This window comes from Lepisosteus platostomus, chromosome 3 (genome assembly GCF_059453375.1).
Source record: "Lepisosteus platostomus isolate fLepPlt1 chromosome 3, fLepPlt1.hap1, whole genome shotgun sequence".
In the NCBI taxonomy this organism is placed as follows: domain Eukaryota; kingdom Metazoa; phylum Chordata; class Actinopteri; order Semionotiformes; family Lepisosteidae; genus Lepisosteus; species Lepisosteus platostomus.
In genome coordinates, this window is record NC_142613.1 from 9742998 (window position 1) to 9759045 (window position 16048).

The 16048-nt window shown below is 45.8% G+C and overlaps 1 protein-coding gene across 1 annotated transcript; it reads left to right on the plus strand.

Moving 5' to 3' along the window:
• Positions 1–10772: 10772 nt before the first annotated feature.
• On the plus strand, positions 10773–15903 carry figla (folliculogenesis specific bHLH transcription factor). The gene is made up of 5 exons (XM_088624411.1): positions 10773–11967; positions 12554–12706; positions 13105–13299; positions 14105–14177; positions 15722–15903. The coding sequence occupies exons 1-4, from the start codon at positions 11743–11745 to the stop codon at positions 14120–14122; spliced, it is 591 nt and encodes a 196-aa protein (XP_088480537.1). The 5' UTR covers positions 10773–11742; the 3' UTR covers positions 14123–14177; positions 15722–15903.
• Positions 15904–16048: the final 145 nt, after the last annotated feature.

Sequence of the window (16048 nt, forward strand, 5' to 3'; positions counted from 1 at the left end):
TTGCACCAGAGCAGAACCCAAAAATTGCAGCTCTGATTGTTTCAACACAGGCGTCCAGACCTTCAGAGAAAAAAAGCCAAAAGCACCCCCTGATCCTTAATTGGGATTAATTGATTTAACACGCTGGAGGGGGTAGGATAAAGGGGAGGAGACGTGCTCAGCGCTGGGGGCAGCATGTGGGTGGCAGGAGAGAGAGACTAACCCCCCGGCAGGGGGTGATTTAGCAGCTCTTGCCTCTGTCCTCACGAAGTCTGTCCATTTCAAACACTGTCATAACCCTTTTTTTTCTAGGAAGGTCACGGGGTTATTTCTGCAAGGGAGTAGACCACTATTCCTCTAGCATTCATTGTACCAGTGGTTTTTTATACACTTGCACGCATTTATACAGGTGAGAATTTCAGTACAAGGGCTTTGCTCAAGGGTAAAGCAGCAGCGTCCAACCTGTGATTTGGACTCCCAGCCTGCGTGTTTGTGTCCTCTCCAACGACTGATTCAATTAAATCATTCTGAACACATTGAAGCCGTAGCCAGAGGCACCTACCGTATCTCGTTCCAGGCCTCAGCAGCACCAGCAGGCGGGAGACTCCAGGCTGGACCATGGACCAGTCTTCGAGAGCATGGCACTGTGGGCAGGCGGCAGGGTGCCAGCAGTATTGTGTCACGTGTGGCATCATACCTGGGCATGCCTGGGAATCATAGTACCAAAGTCAACATGCCTTAATAGGGATACTCCTTTAGCCCTCCTGAATGGAGGAGGAACCTCCTAAGCAGGGATTTTGGTCACCTTCAAACCCCGAAGCCCATGCCCCTCCCACCTCAAGACAACAAGCATGCAGCACAGGGCAAGGATGGCATGCTCGTGATGCTGGAGAAGTGGGGACACCATAACTGCCAGCTGCAGACGGGTTCAGGTCATCTTTACAGACCATGAGTCATGCTGTCGGTTGGGATCCTTCAACATGTGGCCCTTTCCTTCCACTCCACTGCAGTACCTGGAAATGCATCCAGGGTCATGATTGACATATTGATCTTGCTGACGATCAATTAAATAATGGAAAAGCAGGCTGCTGCAACAGTCTGCCAATAGGCCTGGATCGGATTGGAAGGGTGGGAGGGCACAGCCCCTCTCTGAGCCAGATGGGGGATGTAAAAGCAGCCAGTACAGAGGCAGTGCCCTGACCTCACATGGACATCATGGGTACCAGCAGGACAAAGTGACCACCTGGAAGAAGCTACAGCATTAACCATTTTGCATGAACCATGCCTTCATTTTTAATTGCGGAAAGTGTCTTCAGGTTCACATTGGTTAAGAAAACATACAGCTGGAGTAGCAGACAGCACGCTAAGCATTACACGTCCCTGCGTTTTTGTACAGAGTTAAGGTTTGTGGCTGGTTTAAGGTAATCATTAGCATTAGGGATATTCTCTCTTCATGTGGATAAATCAAAACCCCAAGTGATTTTTCTCCACCTCTCAGTGTTTTAATAGTTGTTTTCTATCATTTACCACTGGAGACAAAAAGGAAGAACTCGCACTGCAGAAGTTTTTATTACTGTATAAAGCACACACTGCATGCCAGGGCATTTGAATTTATGAATGACATGACACTGGTGTGCAGTCTAGGCTGGTCTTTCAGCACTGGAGGCACAGAGGATGCAGTATTGAATTACCTTATCTAAACACACAATAAGGTTCAATCAGCAATTTGCACCCCACCATGTGACTTGGTGGCTGATGAAATTACAGAGGCTGGGCTCTCTGGGGCGAAAATTCCAAGCCTACATCAGCGTTTGTTAACCGAACAAAGAAATGTCACTGAGGAAACCTACTTCACAAAGTATGTTTCGATTGATATCAGCGTGGAGTGGGGTGATCAGATGGCCGCAGTGCAGCACATTGTGTTGCGCCCCAGCTCTCAGTACGTGCGTCTCTATTTTTCCTCCACTCGTGATGCTTTTGCTTTCTTTCCCTTTCTTCTCTTTTTTCCATCAGACACAAAGTCTTCAGGAAAGAGCCGGAAGGAGTTCACGAGCCTCGATCCTGAAGTACCCTGTGATTCTTTCCCCTTGCCTCTTTCAGAAAGTCCTCCTGACCTGGCGTGTTTTTTGGAAAGACAAAAAAACAAACCTACATTTTCTAAAAATAAGCTCTTTTTATTTTTTTCCCCCAACACCAGTAGGAGAACGTTAATTGGCCTGCAATCGAGGCCAGAGCTGTGCCATCATCCTGCAACAGCTTGAGTATGAGGGCCTGGTGCCTGCTCACCCCCACACTCAGATCTGTGACGAGTGCAATGAGAGCACATGGCACACTCCTGCGGCTCGTTCTGGTGGTTTCTCACACAAGTAAGGGCTCTGCCGCAAAAATGAAATTGTTGAGGCTCCTTAAGGCTGCCCTTCTAGTATGTCTCCTTCAGAGATTGGGTCTCGTTCAGAGATTTCGCCCGATGCTCGCTGAGATCGGTTTGCACTGCGAGCAGGTCTCCCTGGCTTGGGCGACTGCTCTGTAACCTGTGGGCTTTCTGGGCTGCAGATGCAATTTGTTAATAACTGCAGGGTTTTCCATTGCTTTCATCCATCCACCCATTTTCTAACCACTTTATCCACTACAGTCAAGGGGTGAGTCAAGTCTATCCTGGCAAGCAACAGGCCCAAGGCAGGGTACACCCTGGATGGGACGCCAGTATACCTCAGGGCACAGAGTGCACACATTCACACCTAGAGCCAAAGTTCCTGGGAGCCAGTTAAACTAGCAGTAGGCGAAGGAGCACTGGAAAGCACTGTGGCTCTGGACAGGGGCTGAGGAGGAAAAACCAGTGGAGGACTGGACAACAGAAGTTTCAGAGCCAGGACAGGGACAAGTGCAAGCGGTGGGGCTTGGAGAGACTCTTGCATTGTGCAAATCCAGCCCCAGCAACCACTTGCAAAGTGAATTGATTGAGAATGGTCAATCACCCTTTAAAGAACTTTTATAATTTAGTGGAGATCTTATGTTAGAGTTGTACTCATTGTTAAGACTGGTAAACATTTTGGAAATGACATTAATTGTGTTAAAAAAAACAGGAAGTCTTTGGACTGCGGGAGGAAACTGGAGCACATGAATGCACAGAGAACATACTAACTCCATGGAGATTGTACCCTGGGAATTGAATCCATGGCCCAAGCGCTGTGAGACAGCAATGCTAACCACTGTGCCACTGTGCCGCATCTGTTGCTTTCAGTGAATAAATAAATGCAGGAATACGAATTGCAGAACACTAATGCTTTCTATGTTACAGAGAAGGCAGGCTTGTCTGTCCTGGAAAAGCACCACTGTTCCAACACCTTTTGTACCTGTACTGAAATCTCTATCTTCTTGATACGTACATCTTTCTGATCGGCTTTTTGTCTGCATACTCATGTCTTTCTTAGCTTGTCTCTTCTTTATTTATGAAAGGTTGAAATCGTGCAAATCTTGTTTTATTTAAAAGTAAGTTTTCAAGACTGAAATAGAATCACTTATCTTCTTCCTACACTCAAGAAGGAATCATTTCACCAATATTCAGAGCACAAATATTTTTTAATCATTCAGACCTGTTTTGCTACATTTTGTTGTGCGCTATAGTTCAACCTCCTCCTCAAAATCCCATCCATAAACTTTTGGCTTTCTGCCCCTCTTCCTATAACAAGTGTCGCCCAGGAGAAGAGGCCATTTGGCCCTTCTGGCCAGTTTGGTGTATCTTATTGATGCAAGGCTCTATTCTAGCCATCCAGTTCCATACCCCCACAACCCTTTGCGCAAAGAAGTGCCTCCTGTTCTGGTTTTAAATACATGTTGTTGTCTTATCTACCCGCATGGCAAATGTGACAGCTATAATAATAACAACAGAACAATAAGGTATGAAATGTGACACAATGTTGTTGCTGGCACAGGGAACCAGTGCTTTGAATGTGGGCACACTTTACCCTGGTATAGTACGACATTGACATTGACAGTGCCAGGTCCTGTGGACACACGAGGTGGAGACAGGCCAGTCTGAGGCTGTGTGAAGAACCACTGGTGAATGAATGGGTCTATCCGAGTGACTGAGCAGTGAGTCAGCGCCAGCAGAGCTCAGCACTAAGCCCCCGTCCTGGCTCCCAGCCAGAGAGGGAGAGACTAGCACGTGCCCCAACACACAGCTGATCTGATCACCCACAGTGCACTGCCCAGGCCAGACACACGCTACTGTCACTCACACACACACACACACCGCACTGCAGCCTCATACACACATGCACAACAAATAAACTGCACTGTCTCTCAGATACACAAATATACTGCACTGTCTCTCATATACACAATGCAACAAACACACTGCAGTCTCATTCACACATGCACAACAAATAAACTGCACTGTCTCTCAGATACATGCATGCACAACAATCATACAGCACTGTCTCTCAGATACACAAATACACTACAAATATACTGCACTGTCTCTCATATACACAATGCAACAAACACACTGCAGTCTCATTCACAACAAATATAAAGCAATGTCTCTAACATACACACAAGAAATACACTGCACTTTCACACACACGCACAACAAATATCCTGTTCACTGTCACTCACACATGCACAACAGGTTGCACACAACACAAAGCTACCAGTTATACACAAAAAACCCCACTATGCTTACTCTCACATGTACAACCACACACACAGCAAAAAGGCAGCACTATCTCTCTTACACAGAAGAAACATTGCACTGAATTATGGGCACGTTTACAGGCCAGTGTACTGTTGCTTTCTGTGTGGTGTTGAGGCAATTGGCAAGGACTTCACTCCTGAGTGTACACAAACTTGTCCATTTGCAGAAAGAAATTGACAGCTGGATTTCTAAAGGGCTGCAACCACAAAAGCTCATTGACTTTCTGTGGGCTTGCATCCATGCAGGACTTTTAAAATCAGGCCCGGAGAGATAGATGGAGGGAGAGAGAGCCAAAGTCAGAGAGCGCCAAGGGGTAGATGGAAATTTGCACAGAAAGGGAGACAGAATTAGTGGAGAGGACGGAGGCAGATGGAAAAGAAAAACTGAAGGAGTGGGGAATTAAACGAAAATAGAGAAAAACAAGAAATTCTAAGAACCCGAGACAATGAAAAGTAGACTTTTAAAAGACTGAATGCATTTGTGCCTTCCCGTTTTTTGTGTACTCCCGTTTGTGGTAGAATTCCGAAACGGAATAAAATTCCCAAACGAAGCCCTGCACACACAGCACCATAAGTAATCACTGCATGCATGCTCAGGTTTATCATGGTGTCTGTGTAAAGTGTGTGGGAGTGCCTTTGCTCGTGTTACCAGGTGTGGGCGCCTGTTTCACTGTGTGTTTGTATGCATCACCAGCATTTCCAAAGCCCAGCTTTTTGAGGAGACGAACTTTAGAAATCGACATTAAAAAACATCTGTGTCTTGCTCCTCTGACATCTACACGGCCTTCTCCATTCAGGACGGCTTTATGAGAGTCAAACTGGTAATCCTGAGAATGAATGTCGGAGAAAGGTAATTGCTTTGAGAGAGCAGGCTGTATGTAGAAATGGACAGTCAAGTGTGTGTCCTTGCCATCTCTAACTGGCAATCCAAAATCTTCCTTTGACAAAAATACATGACCACCCATCATTCCACATCACCCAATCACCCAATACCGCTAATAGCTTTATTCAGGAAGCTGAATATTAAGGTGATCTGACCAAGTGGCACAACAGCAACCTAGAAATTGCATTCAACAACATTAAAACTCTAGAAATACAGTCTTTAACCTGAAGCAGAACTATTGAAATGGAGTTTAAATCCCTAATTGCACACCTCTGCTCTTCTAACTTATTGTGCCCAATGATGTCACTTCCTGAAAAGCTAGAAACACCCCAGTGAGCCACTCTCTCTTCCTTGTATTCGTCTTTCTGCATCCCCCCCCGTGCAGCTGTGTGGTACTTCCCTACATGGAGGTCCTGTCCACCCCGCCCTACTGCCAGGCGGGGGCAGAATTGTCTTGTCTTGTTATTCCTGGCAATCTTTGTTTTTGTGGGCCTGTATCCGACTGTATCTTTATAATCCCATAAACAATTCCTACACCTAACTCCATCGACCTGTCTGGCTGGATGCTTCTTTGTGATGGGGACACTATACTATAAAAAAGTGCCTGGCATCCTACGGATGAGATATAAAACTGAGGCCCTGACTCTCTGTGGTCATTAAAACTCCCAGGGTGTTCCTCTAAAAGCTTGGGGATGTCACCCCAGCATCCTGGCCAAATGTCCTTCTTGGCCTTTACCATACATGGCCTCGTAATAATCCCCATCTACGAATTGGCTTCATGTCTCTGTTCTCCCCACTGATAGCTGGTGTGTGGTGAGTGTACTGGCGCACTATGGCTGCCATCGCATCATCCAGGTGGGGCTGCACACTGGGGGTGGAGGGGAGTCCCCATTACCTGTAAAGAGCTTTGAGTGGAGAGTCCAGAAAAGCGCTGTATGAGTGTAAGGAATTATTATTAATTATTATTCTTTGACTCTCCCATATGGGTGCCTGGGGGTTCCTCTCACCTGCTTGTGCTGGACGTGTGGAGAGGCACGCACACCAGTGAGAGACAGTCACAGAGAGACACACCGGCGTGTGAGACACAGAGAGAAAAGACAGAGACAGAGAAGCGAGAGAGAGGGAGAAGGGAGAACAAATGCAAGAACAGAGTTGCAGGAAATTTGTGTTTAAAACCCCCCCACGGCTCTACAGCATAATGGACTCTAAAACAAACAGCAGCTGGAATCCTGCTGGCACAGCACCATCACTGCCCTCGCCAGAAGCCTGTCTGAGTCCCCAGGGGGCCCTGGCACTGTCCAGCTCACACTGAAACACAGCCCAGGACGGGCAACCTGGCTGCTGAACAGAGGGCAGAAAAGATTTTCAATTCACGTGCATTTCCATCCAGTCCACACTCATCTCTTCTCTAGGTGTCTGCGTTTGCCTGTGTCCACACTTCCCCACCTCTAGACAGCTGTCATTGAGCCTGCACATCGTCAGTATCCTTCTTAGCTCAGGCAGTCTTTGCTTCTCCTCTGTACTGGGCCAGGCAGTATCGTCTGTTTATAACTCCTGTGTTCTGGGCCAGGGAGTATTGCCTGCTTATTACTCATGTGTGCTGGGCCAGGGAATATCACCTGTTTATTACTCCTGTGTTCTGGGCCATGGAGTATTGCCTGTTTATTATTCCTGTGTTCTGGGCCAGCGAGTATCCCTGTTTATTACTCCTCTGTACTGGGCCAGGAAGTATCGTCTGTTTATTACTCCTGTGTGCTGGGCCAGGGATCGCCTGTTTATTACTCCTGTGTACTGGGCCAAGGAGTATTGTCTGTTTTTTACTCCTGTGCACTAGGCCAGGAAGTATCGTCTGTTATTACTCCTGTGTACTGGGCCAAGGAGTATCGCCTGTTTATTACTCCTGTGTGCTGGGCCAGGGAGTATCGTCTACGCCCTCTCTATATATAGTTTACTTCTCCTTAGTAGTGGACTACATTCTGTTCAGTGTGCAATTGTCCACATAAATTAAACTCCATACAGAGTTCAAAGAGGCCCTCAAGTATTATTCTTGGCACATTGTGATCTGAAAGAAGTCATCCACACTGTTGGGACAACCCCATGCTGTCTGTCAGTCAGGAATGTGGGAACAATGGATCAGGTTTTGTCCTCATGTTGGTAGTAATGCAAGGACAGATCCTCCCTGGGGACAGCAGGAGAGTGTATGAGTATTATAGAGCTATGTGCAGTGGAAGCTGGCAGTGTTTCTAGACCTGTTGCTTTATTATCTCTTTTCAAAACTAAGCAGACCTCCATACACATGCACTGGATAGGTGATGCAGTAAATTGCATATATGTAACAGAAGTAAAGTTGAAGAATTACAGCTCCCAAAACCTCTTAAATCCACAAAGCTAGTGGAAATAAGTGTTCCCCTCTTTTTTTAGGGGAAATGAAAAGTGTGCAGACCCACACTTTTCTTAAGTAAACAGACTACTAACAAAAGCCCACTTTTTCAAATCAGCTTACAAACTCCACTTGTTGGTCCTGTAAAATGCACACCACTGCCTTGTGCCTATTGATCGCTGTACAATCTCACACTCACTGTTATCTCATTTCACTTAATATATGACACATTTTTTGCTCTTGCATTCCATAAATTATAATTAATCTACAGAAACTCTTCTGTTTAATTCCCACAGTTTCCACAGTGTGAATTACTATATAGCACACTAAAGTTTATTACATTTCTATGGCTTTATAATGTTTGTGACAGCATAAACCATTTTTATGATTGTAACTCTTGAAAGCAGAGCTCCCACATGACGACTTCACCTGTGCCGAAGTGATACTTGGGTGTTAGTGGGGCCAGCAGGGGGAGCTCACCCTGTGGTCTATGTGGGTCCTAATGCCCCAGTACAGTGATGCGGACACTATCCTGTAAAAAGGCGCCGTCCTTTGGATGAGACGTAAAACAAAGGTTCTGACTCTCTGTGGTCATTAAAAATCCCAGGGCATTTCTTGAGAAGAGTAGGGGTGTAACCTTGGCATCCTGGCCAAATTTCCCATCGGCCCTTACCAATCATGGCCTCCTAATAATACCCTTCTATGAAATGGCTTCATCACTCTGCTCTCCTCCCCACTGATAGCTGATGTGTGGTGAGTGTTCTGGTGCACTATGGCTGCCGTCGCATCATCCAGGTGGATGCAGGACACTGGGAGGGGAGTCACCATTACCTGTAATGTGCTTTCAGTGGAGTGTTCAGAAAAGCACTATATAAGTGTAAGCAATTATTATTATTATTATTATTATTATTATTATTATTATTATTATTATTATTATTATTATTATTATTATTATTATTATTATTATACCGTTGTTTAATTACCAGCAGTAGCACCAGCAGCCATGTCGCCCTGCAACTCACAACTGGCAACCCACTGAAGCTAAGCAGGTGTGAGCCTGGTCAGTACCTGGATGGGAGACCTCCTGGGAAAAACTAAGGTTGCTGCTGGAAGAGGTGTTAGTGGGGCCAGCAGGAGGTGCTCACCCTGCGGCCTATGTGGGTCCTAATGCCCCAGTATAGTGATGGGGACACTATACTGTAAATAAGTGCTGTCCTTTGGATGAGATGTAAAACCAAGGTCCTGACTCTCTGTGGTCATTGAAAATCCCAGGGTGTTTCTTGAAAAGAGTGTTACCCCGGCATCCTGGCCATGTCTCCTAATAACCCCCCTCTATGAATTGGCTACATTACTTTGTTCTCCTCCCACTCTGACTAATCGCAGTTAATGACAACGTTCAGAAGATTTGGTTCAAAGACTGGTGTGCCGACAAGCAGACCCTGCTGATGTGGGATTAATGCTAGGAAAGAGAGAGAGTTGTATTACCAGCAGTGATCATTCTTGCTGAAGTATAAAAAGATTTTTAGGCCTGATTCTAAGAGACCTCATTTGTCCACACTCATTTTAATGTTAATTGTTATGTATGTACAAGAGATGGAATTTCACTCGAGTTCAAGAACTGCGGTAGAACCATTTAAATGCAATGAACACCAAAAAAAGGAAACTCAAACCTGACCCCTTGTGGTTACTGCAATGTTTCACTTGACCTCGGCGGATACTTAGCGTCGTTGAAATGAAACGCCACGAAAACGAGGTACATCTTGAGACAACTCCTGTGTAATTAAGAGCAGTAATGGGCTAAATCAAATGATTAACATCTAAACTGGAATGCAACCGAATAGGCGCACCAGTCTCTAGGTCCAACACGTGGAAAGCGCCTTAACATTTACAGGTTTCAGTACTGCGATTTTCGTGGTATCAGGCACAGACACAACAACCACAGGAGCTCAATCGGGAAAAACAACAACACCGGGGCCCCAGGTGACTACTGGTTAGCGCTGGGACCCGGAGGTCGCTAGGTGACCGTGCCCGCGATTCCCTCAAGCAGCAGGGCGCATAGTCGGCAGAGAGCTGCCGGTGTAGGGCGGGTGTTATATCCGCGAGCCTCTCTGCTGCTGCGGACATTTTGTTTATTTTTTTAGTTTTGTTTCATGTTAATTTGATTTTTATTTGCTTTGGCAACATTGATTGTACTCACCGGTCATGCCAATAAAGCATCTTGAATTGAATTAACTCCCTGCATCGCGCTGGCCGCCTGACGACACGTGTCTTGGAGACAAGCGAGGGAAACACGACCCCTGCCGTCCAGAAGCGCTAATTATTTGACAAAATCGCGCACTAAGTCGAGAGCAGGTTTTTCCATTTTCACCTTTGCCAAAAAATGACTTTTTTTTTTGGTAGGAGGTCTTCATCAGCGTTATCGTGTTTGACTACCGGGCACCACGTCTTCTCTAGTATTTGCGTGCATTAATTACTTACTAGCCTCCCACAGGCAAAGCCAATATCTCGCTACAGTACATGGGAAAACTATTATTAAAACATTTAAAATGACAATAAAATGTAATGTAATCGGCCAGAAGAGTTTGATAATGCTACCTAGTTATTGTTGGTGTTTGACTCCTTCATTTACCTTTATAAGGAAACCTACGTTTTTGTATGTCTACTTTTTAATTACGGGCGTCTGAATATAAATATCCTCGCAAGCTTGAATTAATTTTGTTTAACCAATTTAGTTATTTCCCGGCGCCAAACATTTGTATACAGGTAATGGGATTTATTTATTTTAAAATGCCTCTTTTGTATTTATAGAAGTCTAGCCGTACCACTGTATAGAAAATGCTGTTTTCCCAGCTGCTACATGAATCCGGTCGATATCCTGCTGCGCGTCTGAAGTTAATTGATTGGCACAGGAAAGTTAAGTATTACCGCACCAGAAACAGGGAAACTGCACTAGCTGAATGACACGAGGCACAGACCGAAAGAAAGATAAAAATCGCATTTATGTTTCAACAAAATAAATCCTAATGCATCAGTCTGTGAGTATATTCTAAACGTGGTACCAAATGGTTCAAAATGGTAGATTTAAAACGACGTCTCCCTTTTTTTTTAATCAAGTTCTTATTTTTGCGCATTTTCCCTCAGAGCGGCGTTCAGTCCGACCAAAGAGCAGTTTTTTCCCTCCGTGCCCCCTTGAGCGCCAGACAAGAGAAACCACTTTCCGATAACTAACCGCTGTGAATCGTTTCGAACCGTTTTGGTTGACCTCTCTTTACATTTGTGCTTATACGTCAAACCATTTCGGAGCAACGTTTACACTATCGCTCGAACCGAGGGCTACAGGGGCGAATGTCGGTGCACTCTCTTTTCCAGAGCTGAAACTCACGCTATCTTCAAGAAAAAAAAGCCAGTTTCAGTTAAACTGGGGGATGTCAGCTCAATTAGAGGAAGGGGTTTCACACCGTGAAGTAAAGGATGTTCCTTCCTTTCAACTGTAATGATCAATTAAGAAGGAGCGCACGGCTCAGCGATAAGAACGCTGGGAAATCAATTTTTCTATTTACACAGAACACCTCAGGGGGGGTGATTCACCTGAATCATATCACAAGAAAAAAAAATACACAGGTGTATTGACTAGTCTGTTAAGAGTCGCCGTTCAAAGGCATCTCTTTAAAAAACTACCCATGAGAAGTGTTTCACATTTTTTTACTTTGTTAGGACTCATTAAGCTTTCCCCGCAAGTTTAAACGTTTTATTTAAAAAAAAAAGGACTTGGTTTCTAACTTTAAAAAAAAAACTAACGAAAGCAATGGCGTTGGACTGGCTACCGCCGACCGCGCTGGGGTTTCAGCTCACCCCCGAACCGGAGCTCATGTGCGATATCATGAAGGCCACAAGCGGGGAGGACTCGCTCCCAGTGGCCGCTGCCATTACCAAATTCAGGCGCGGCCACGGCGCCGAGTACATCTCGACTGAGAACTGGAACGACATCGTCAAGAAGCGACAGGTCGCCAACGCCAAGGAGAGACAAAGGGTGTGTGAGCCATGAGATTTGAACAGCGAATTAATAAAAAGTAAACGTTACGTTTTATTTGTAAGTATATCCGGTTGAAGTTTCTTCTCTTTCGCGGCGGTAGCTCCCTCAGAAACGAACTTGTTACTGAAGGTCGTTTTTTGATAACGGTCTTCTGAGACCGCTTTTCCCCTAACTTTGGATAACACTTTTCTAGCCTGTCGAGGTAAACTTAGATTTAAAAAAAAAAAATTACTCGGGTGCTTCCTTATTAAATTCAATATCTGGCTTATAAACTGAAGAGAGAACCTAAAAAGTACCTACATGTCAATAATGCGCACCTATCATATAAGTATCAATGTCTTCTACCAAAAGAGAAGTAAAGTTAATAAAATTAAAACAAACACCCATTCCGTTCAAATACAGTGTTTTTTGAGGAATATTCCTTAGGTTTCTCCAACCATTGGGAAATGGCATGTTGGGAGTAGCATCTGTGCGTCCGCTTGTATCAAAATATCCAGTTTCGTCTTGTATGTGAGGAAGGGAATTCTAAATAGCGTGGACGCCGGTGTTATCTCTCTCCCCCCCGCTTCCTGTATTCGCTCAGATCCGGAACCTGAACAGTATGTTCTCCACCCTGAAGACGATCGTACCGCTGGTGCCGCGAGACCGGAAGCCCAGCAAGGTGGACACGCTGCGGGCGGCATCCGAGTACATCCGCCTGCTGCTGGCGGTGCTGGCCGACACTGGCGGTGTGCAGGTCTGTGCCCGCTGCGGGGACAGTTCTTGTCCTACAGCATTGGGGGGGGGGAATTCGTGTCATAATCTTCCTGACTGACCTTTTGCGTCAACAACTGGTTCACTATTCCCGGTTACGGGGCAGTTTGGTGTTCGAGCGACAGAAGGAGGAAGTGTATTTGAGTCTCATGGGGATAAAAGACCACTTGAATGACTTCATCTAATCCTATAAAATATTTTGAGGTCTGCAGGAAGGTATTAAGTGGATACATTTAATCCACAATCTGCCCGGTTCAATAAACGCTTTGGGCCAGAAGCCAGGAGGCGGTAGTTAAGGCCACGCTGACTCGGGAGTGTTTGGCGTGGCCAGGCCTTGCTGTATGAGGCAGCTGTTCCAGGGCTGATGCTCTCTCTGCCCAGGGGCTGGATGGCGTCGTGAGGACGGAAGGGGTGAGCATGACGGTCCCCATGATCACCGCGGGAGCTCCTGGGGGCGGCGGGGTGCTGCTGGGACCGGAGCAGGGCAGCAGGAGTGAGCTCGGGGGGCACTCCCTCCTGTTCCACCACTGCGTGATGCCAGCTTACATCATCCAGCTGCCTCCTGAACACTCCCTGGTACGGAAACTTGTCTCTCTCCATCTTCTCTGTGCGTGGAAACCAGCCTTCTCTCTCTCCTCCACTCTGATATTAAGGGTGCGGTCAAATGCTTCATTCTGTCATCTTGCTGAAAAAGCAAGCAATATTGTAGAAATGTAAATGGGGCAAATCCATTTACCCTTTGGATTTTATGTCTGGAGTGAGCAACCAAGGATGTGAAAGACCCTCAAAATAGGGATCTTGGAAACATGAGTACCCAGAGATCTGTTGATTTCCTTATTTTCACAATTAACATTTAAGCGCCCAGTTCATTTTGAAGACCCTTAGGCAGAGTTCTGTTGTCCAGTGTTATCCCACCCCTGGCGGGGTTGGAACTGGGCGGCCAGGGCACTCTCGGCCAATCCACTCCTGCGATTCCCATGTCTGCAGTGCCGCAGTGAGGTCCGTGAGGAACGCCACCCCTCCAGCTGGCCCTTCTTACATGTGTGTCTGTGAAGCCTGTAGTGTGGCACAGGGTGATGAGCGCCTGAGCTGTAGGAGTCTTTGTCTCTCTCGTCTAAGTAGGGAAGACGGGTTATCTCTCCAAACTGAGGAACAACTAGCCATTCTCATTTGGATGGGCAGTAAATATAAAAATCAATTTCTTGGACAGCACTAAAATAAGACCAGTTTTGCTCTTATACTGTACCTTTAAGCAGGTCACCCTGTTGCATTTTTCTGTTGCTCCAAAACATCATCTTCTGCTCTTCTGTACTAAGCTTTGATTGTAGCACGTATAAAATGTCAGCGAATTTGGGCCTATAATTCTTTCTTAAATATGAAGATGTTTCAGACCAACTAAGGACCTTGCACAGTGGTTGATATGACATCTCCGTGCTGAAAGAACACATTCTAAGGTAAGCAATGCCTTTGATAGCTTTCAATGGTAGCTGCTTTATTTTTAAGTATAGTGAGATTTAGTATGGCTGGATTGCTTGAGTTCTAAAAATGAGCTAGATGGACAGAATAGCCTCTTCTCTTTTGCAACGTGGCTCTAATGGACAGGTTTTGATGCTACACTGCCATCTAATGGTGGTGATGATTAATTGCATTTAATAGTCCTGTTCAGCCACAAGAGATCCCGAAGTGTTTGCTAGATGGGACCCACATCATCCACCACTGCTGCACAGCAACCACCCAGAGTGGCAGCTCTTATGTACCAGCAGTCATTGTTGAGAGCAGATCAATTACTTCTCCAAGTGAAGTAAGGAGGCTAGACTGTGCAGCTCCCAAGGGATGCACAGTCTAGCCTCCTTACTACCAATTTAACCAAGGCAGCATCCCTACACTTACAGTACCATGGGATCTTTAACAGTTTAACTTTAGTTAACCGACATCTTGCCCAAAGGCCAGACTCTTGTTAGTAACCATGCTGGGGTGATTTCTTGGCCAGAATGTCTCGGAGGAGAAACAGTTCCCACAGCCCACCTGGTTTTCCTGGGAGGTGTCCTGGCCCAGTAAGAGAGAGCACTTCATTAGCCCTATACAATTTCGTGCATTAGGAATTCGTCTTTTCGCATACCCCAGGTTGCTCTCCATGAGACACAGACACACAGACAGGGAGAGAAGCTTGGGGTCAGAGCACAGGGTCAGCCATTGTACAGCACCCCTGCGGGATTTGAACCAGCAACCTTCCAGCCACAGGCGCAGATCCTTAGCCACAGAGCCACCGCTCTGCCGGCGTAATGTATGTCCTGGCTGAATTTACCAATCATGGCCTCCTAATAATCCCCATTTATGAACTGGCTTCATTACTCTGATCTCCTCCACATGGATAGCTGATGTGTGGTGCATAGTGGTGCACTTTGGCTGCTGTCCCATCATCCAGATGGGGGCTACATGTTGGTGGTCATGGAGGGGAGTTCCCATTACTTTTGAAGCGCTTTGAGTGGAGTGTCCAGAAAAGCGCTATATAAGTGTAAGGACTATTATTAGATCAGGACAAGTTCTGAAAGTCTGTACTTCCCAGTAGTGACCAGAGCCTTACTTTGCGTTGCTTCTGGATTACAGTAGTTATTCCTGAAATGGGGACAAAGGCCACATGATCATTAGTAATGTCAACTTACACCAATTAGTCTGCACAAAATATATATCCTGCTGTGACAAGAGTGTGAACCCAGAAATGCACATCTGTAATTTCTTAAAGGTCATTTTGGCTGTTTCCCCATTTCCTATTGCCACTTGTAGATCTGTGTGATAAAATGCACTTTTAGTGGAAGTGCACTTGAAATGGAGACCAGCTGCACTTCTGTACACAAAGGGTGGTGGGGGTGTGGAGCAAGCTACCCAGCCAAGGTGTTGAAACGGATACCCTGATTTCTTCCAAGATGGGTTGAAAGGCCTCCTCTTGTTTGTAACCATTCCTGCCTGTAACTGACTTTTTTTTTTAATGCTCTTTCAGGACATGTGCATCTGGAGGCTTGTTCTTTGGCTTTCAAAAGGGTGAAGCAGTGAATGGGCACCATTGCCCTTTTTGTTTTACACTTTAACTTTTGTTCAGTTCAGTATCACATTTGTTCTGTTTTTTTGCATGTTTGCGTTAAGCCCTGTCTAAAGCACTTATTAAAATTGTTTGTGAAGGGATCTTCCTGTAGTGCTTGCTTGCTGTGACGTGTGGTCTGACAGGCTGTCCTGCAGACACTGCGCTCTTCCTCTCTGAGGATGAGAGCTGCCCAGGGGAAGTGAATTCTGCCAATATATTAGTCCACCGTGTTCGCTTGTACCCTGG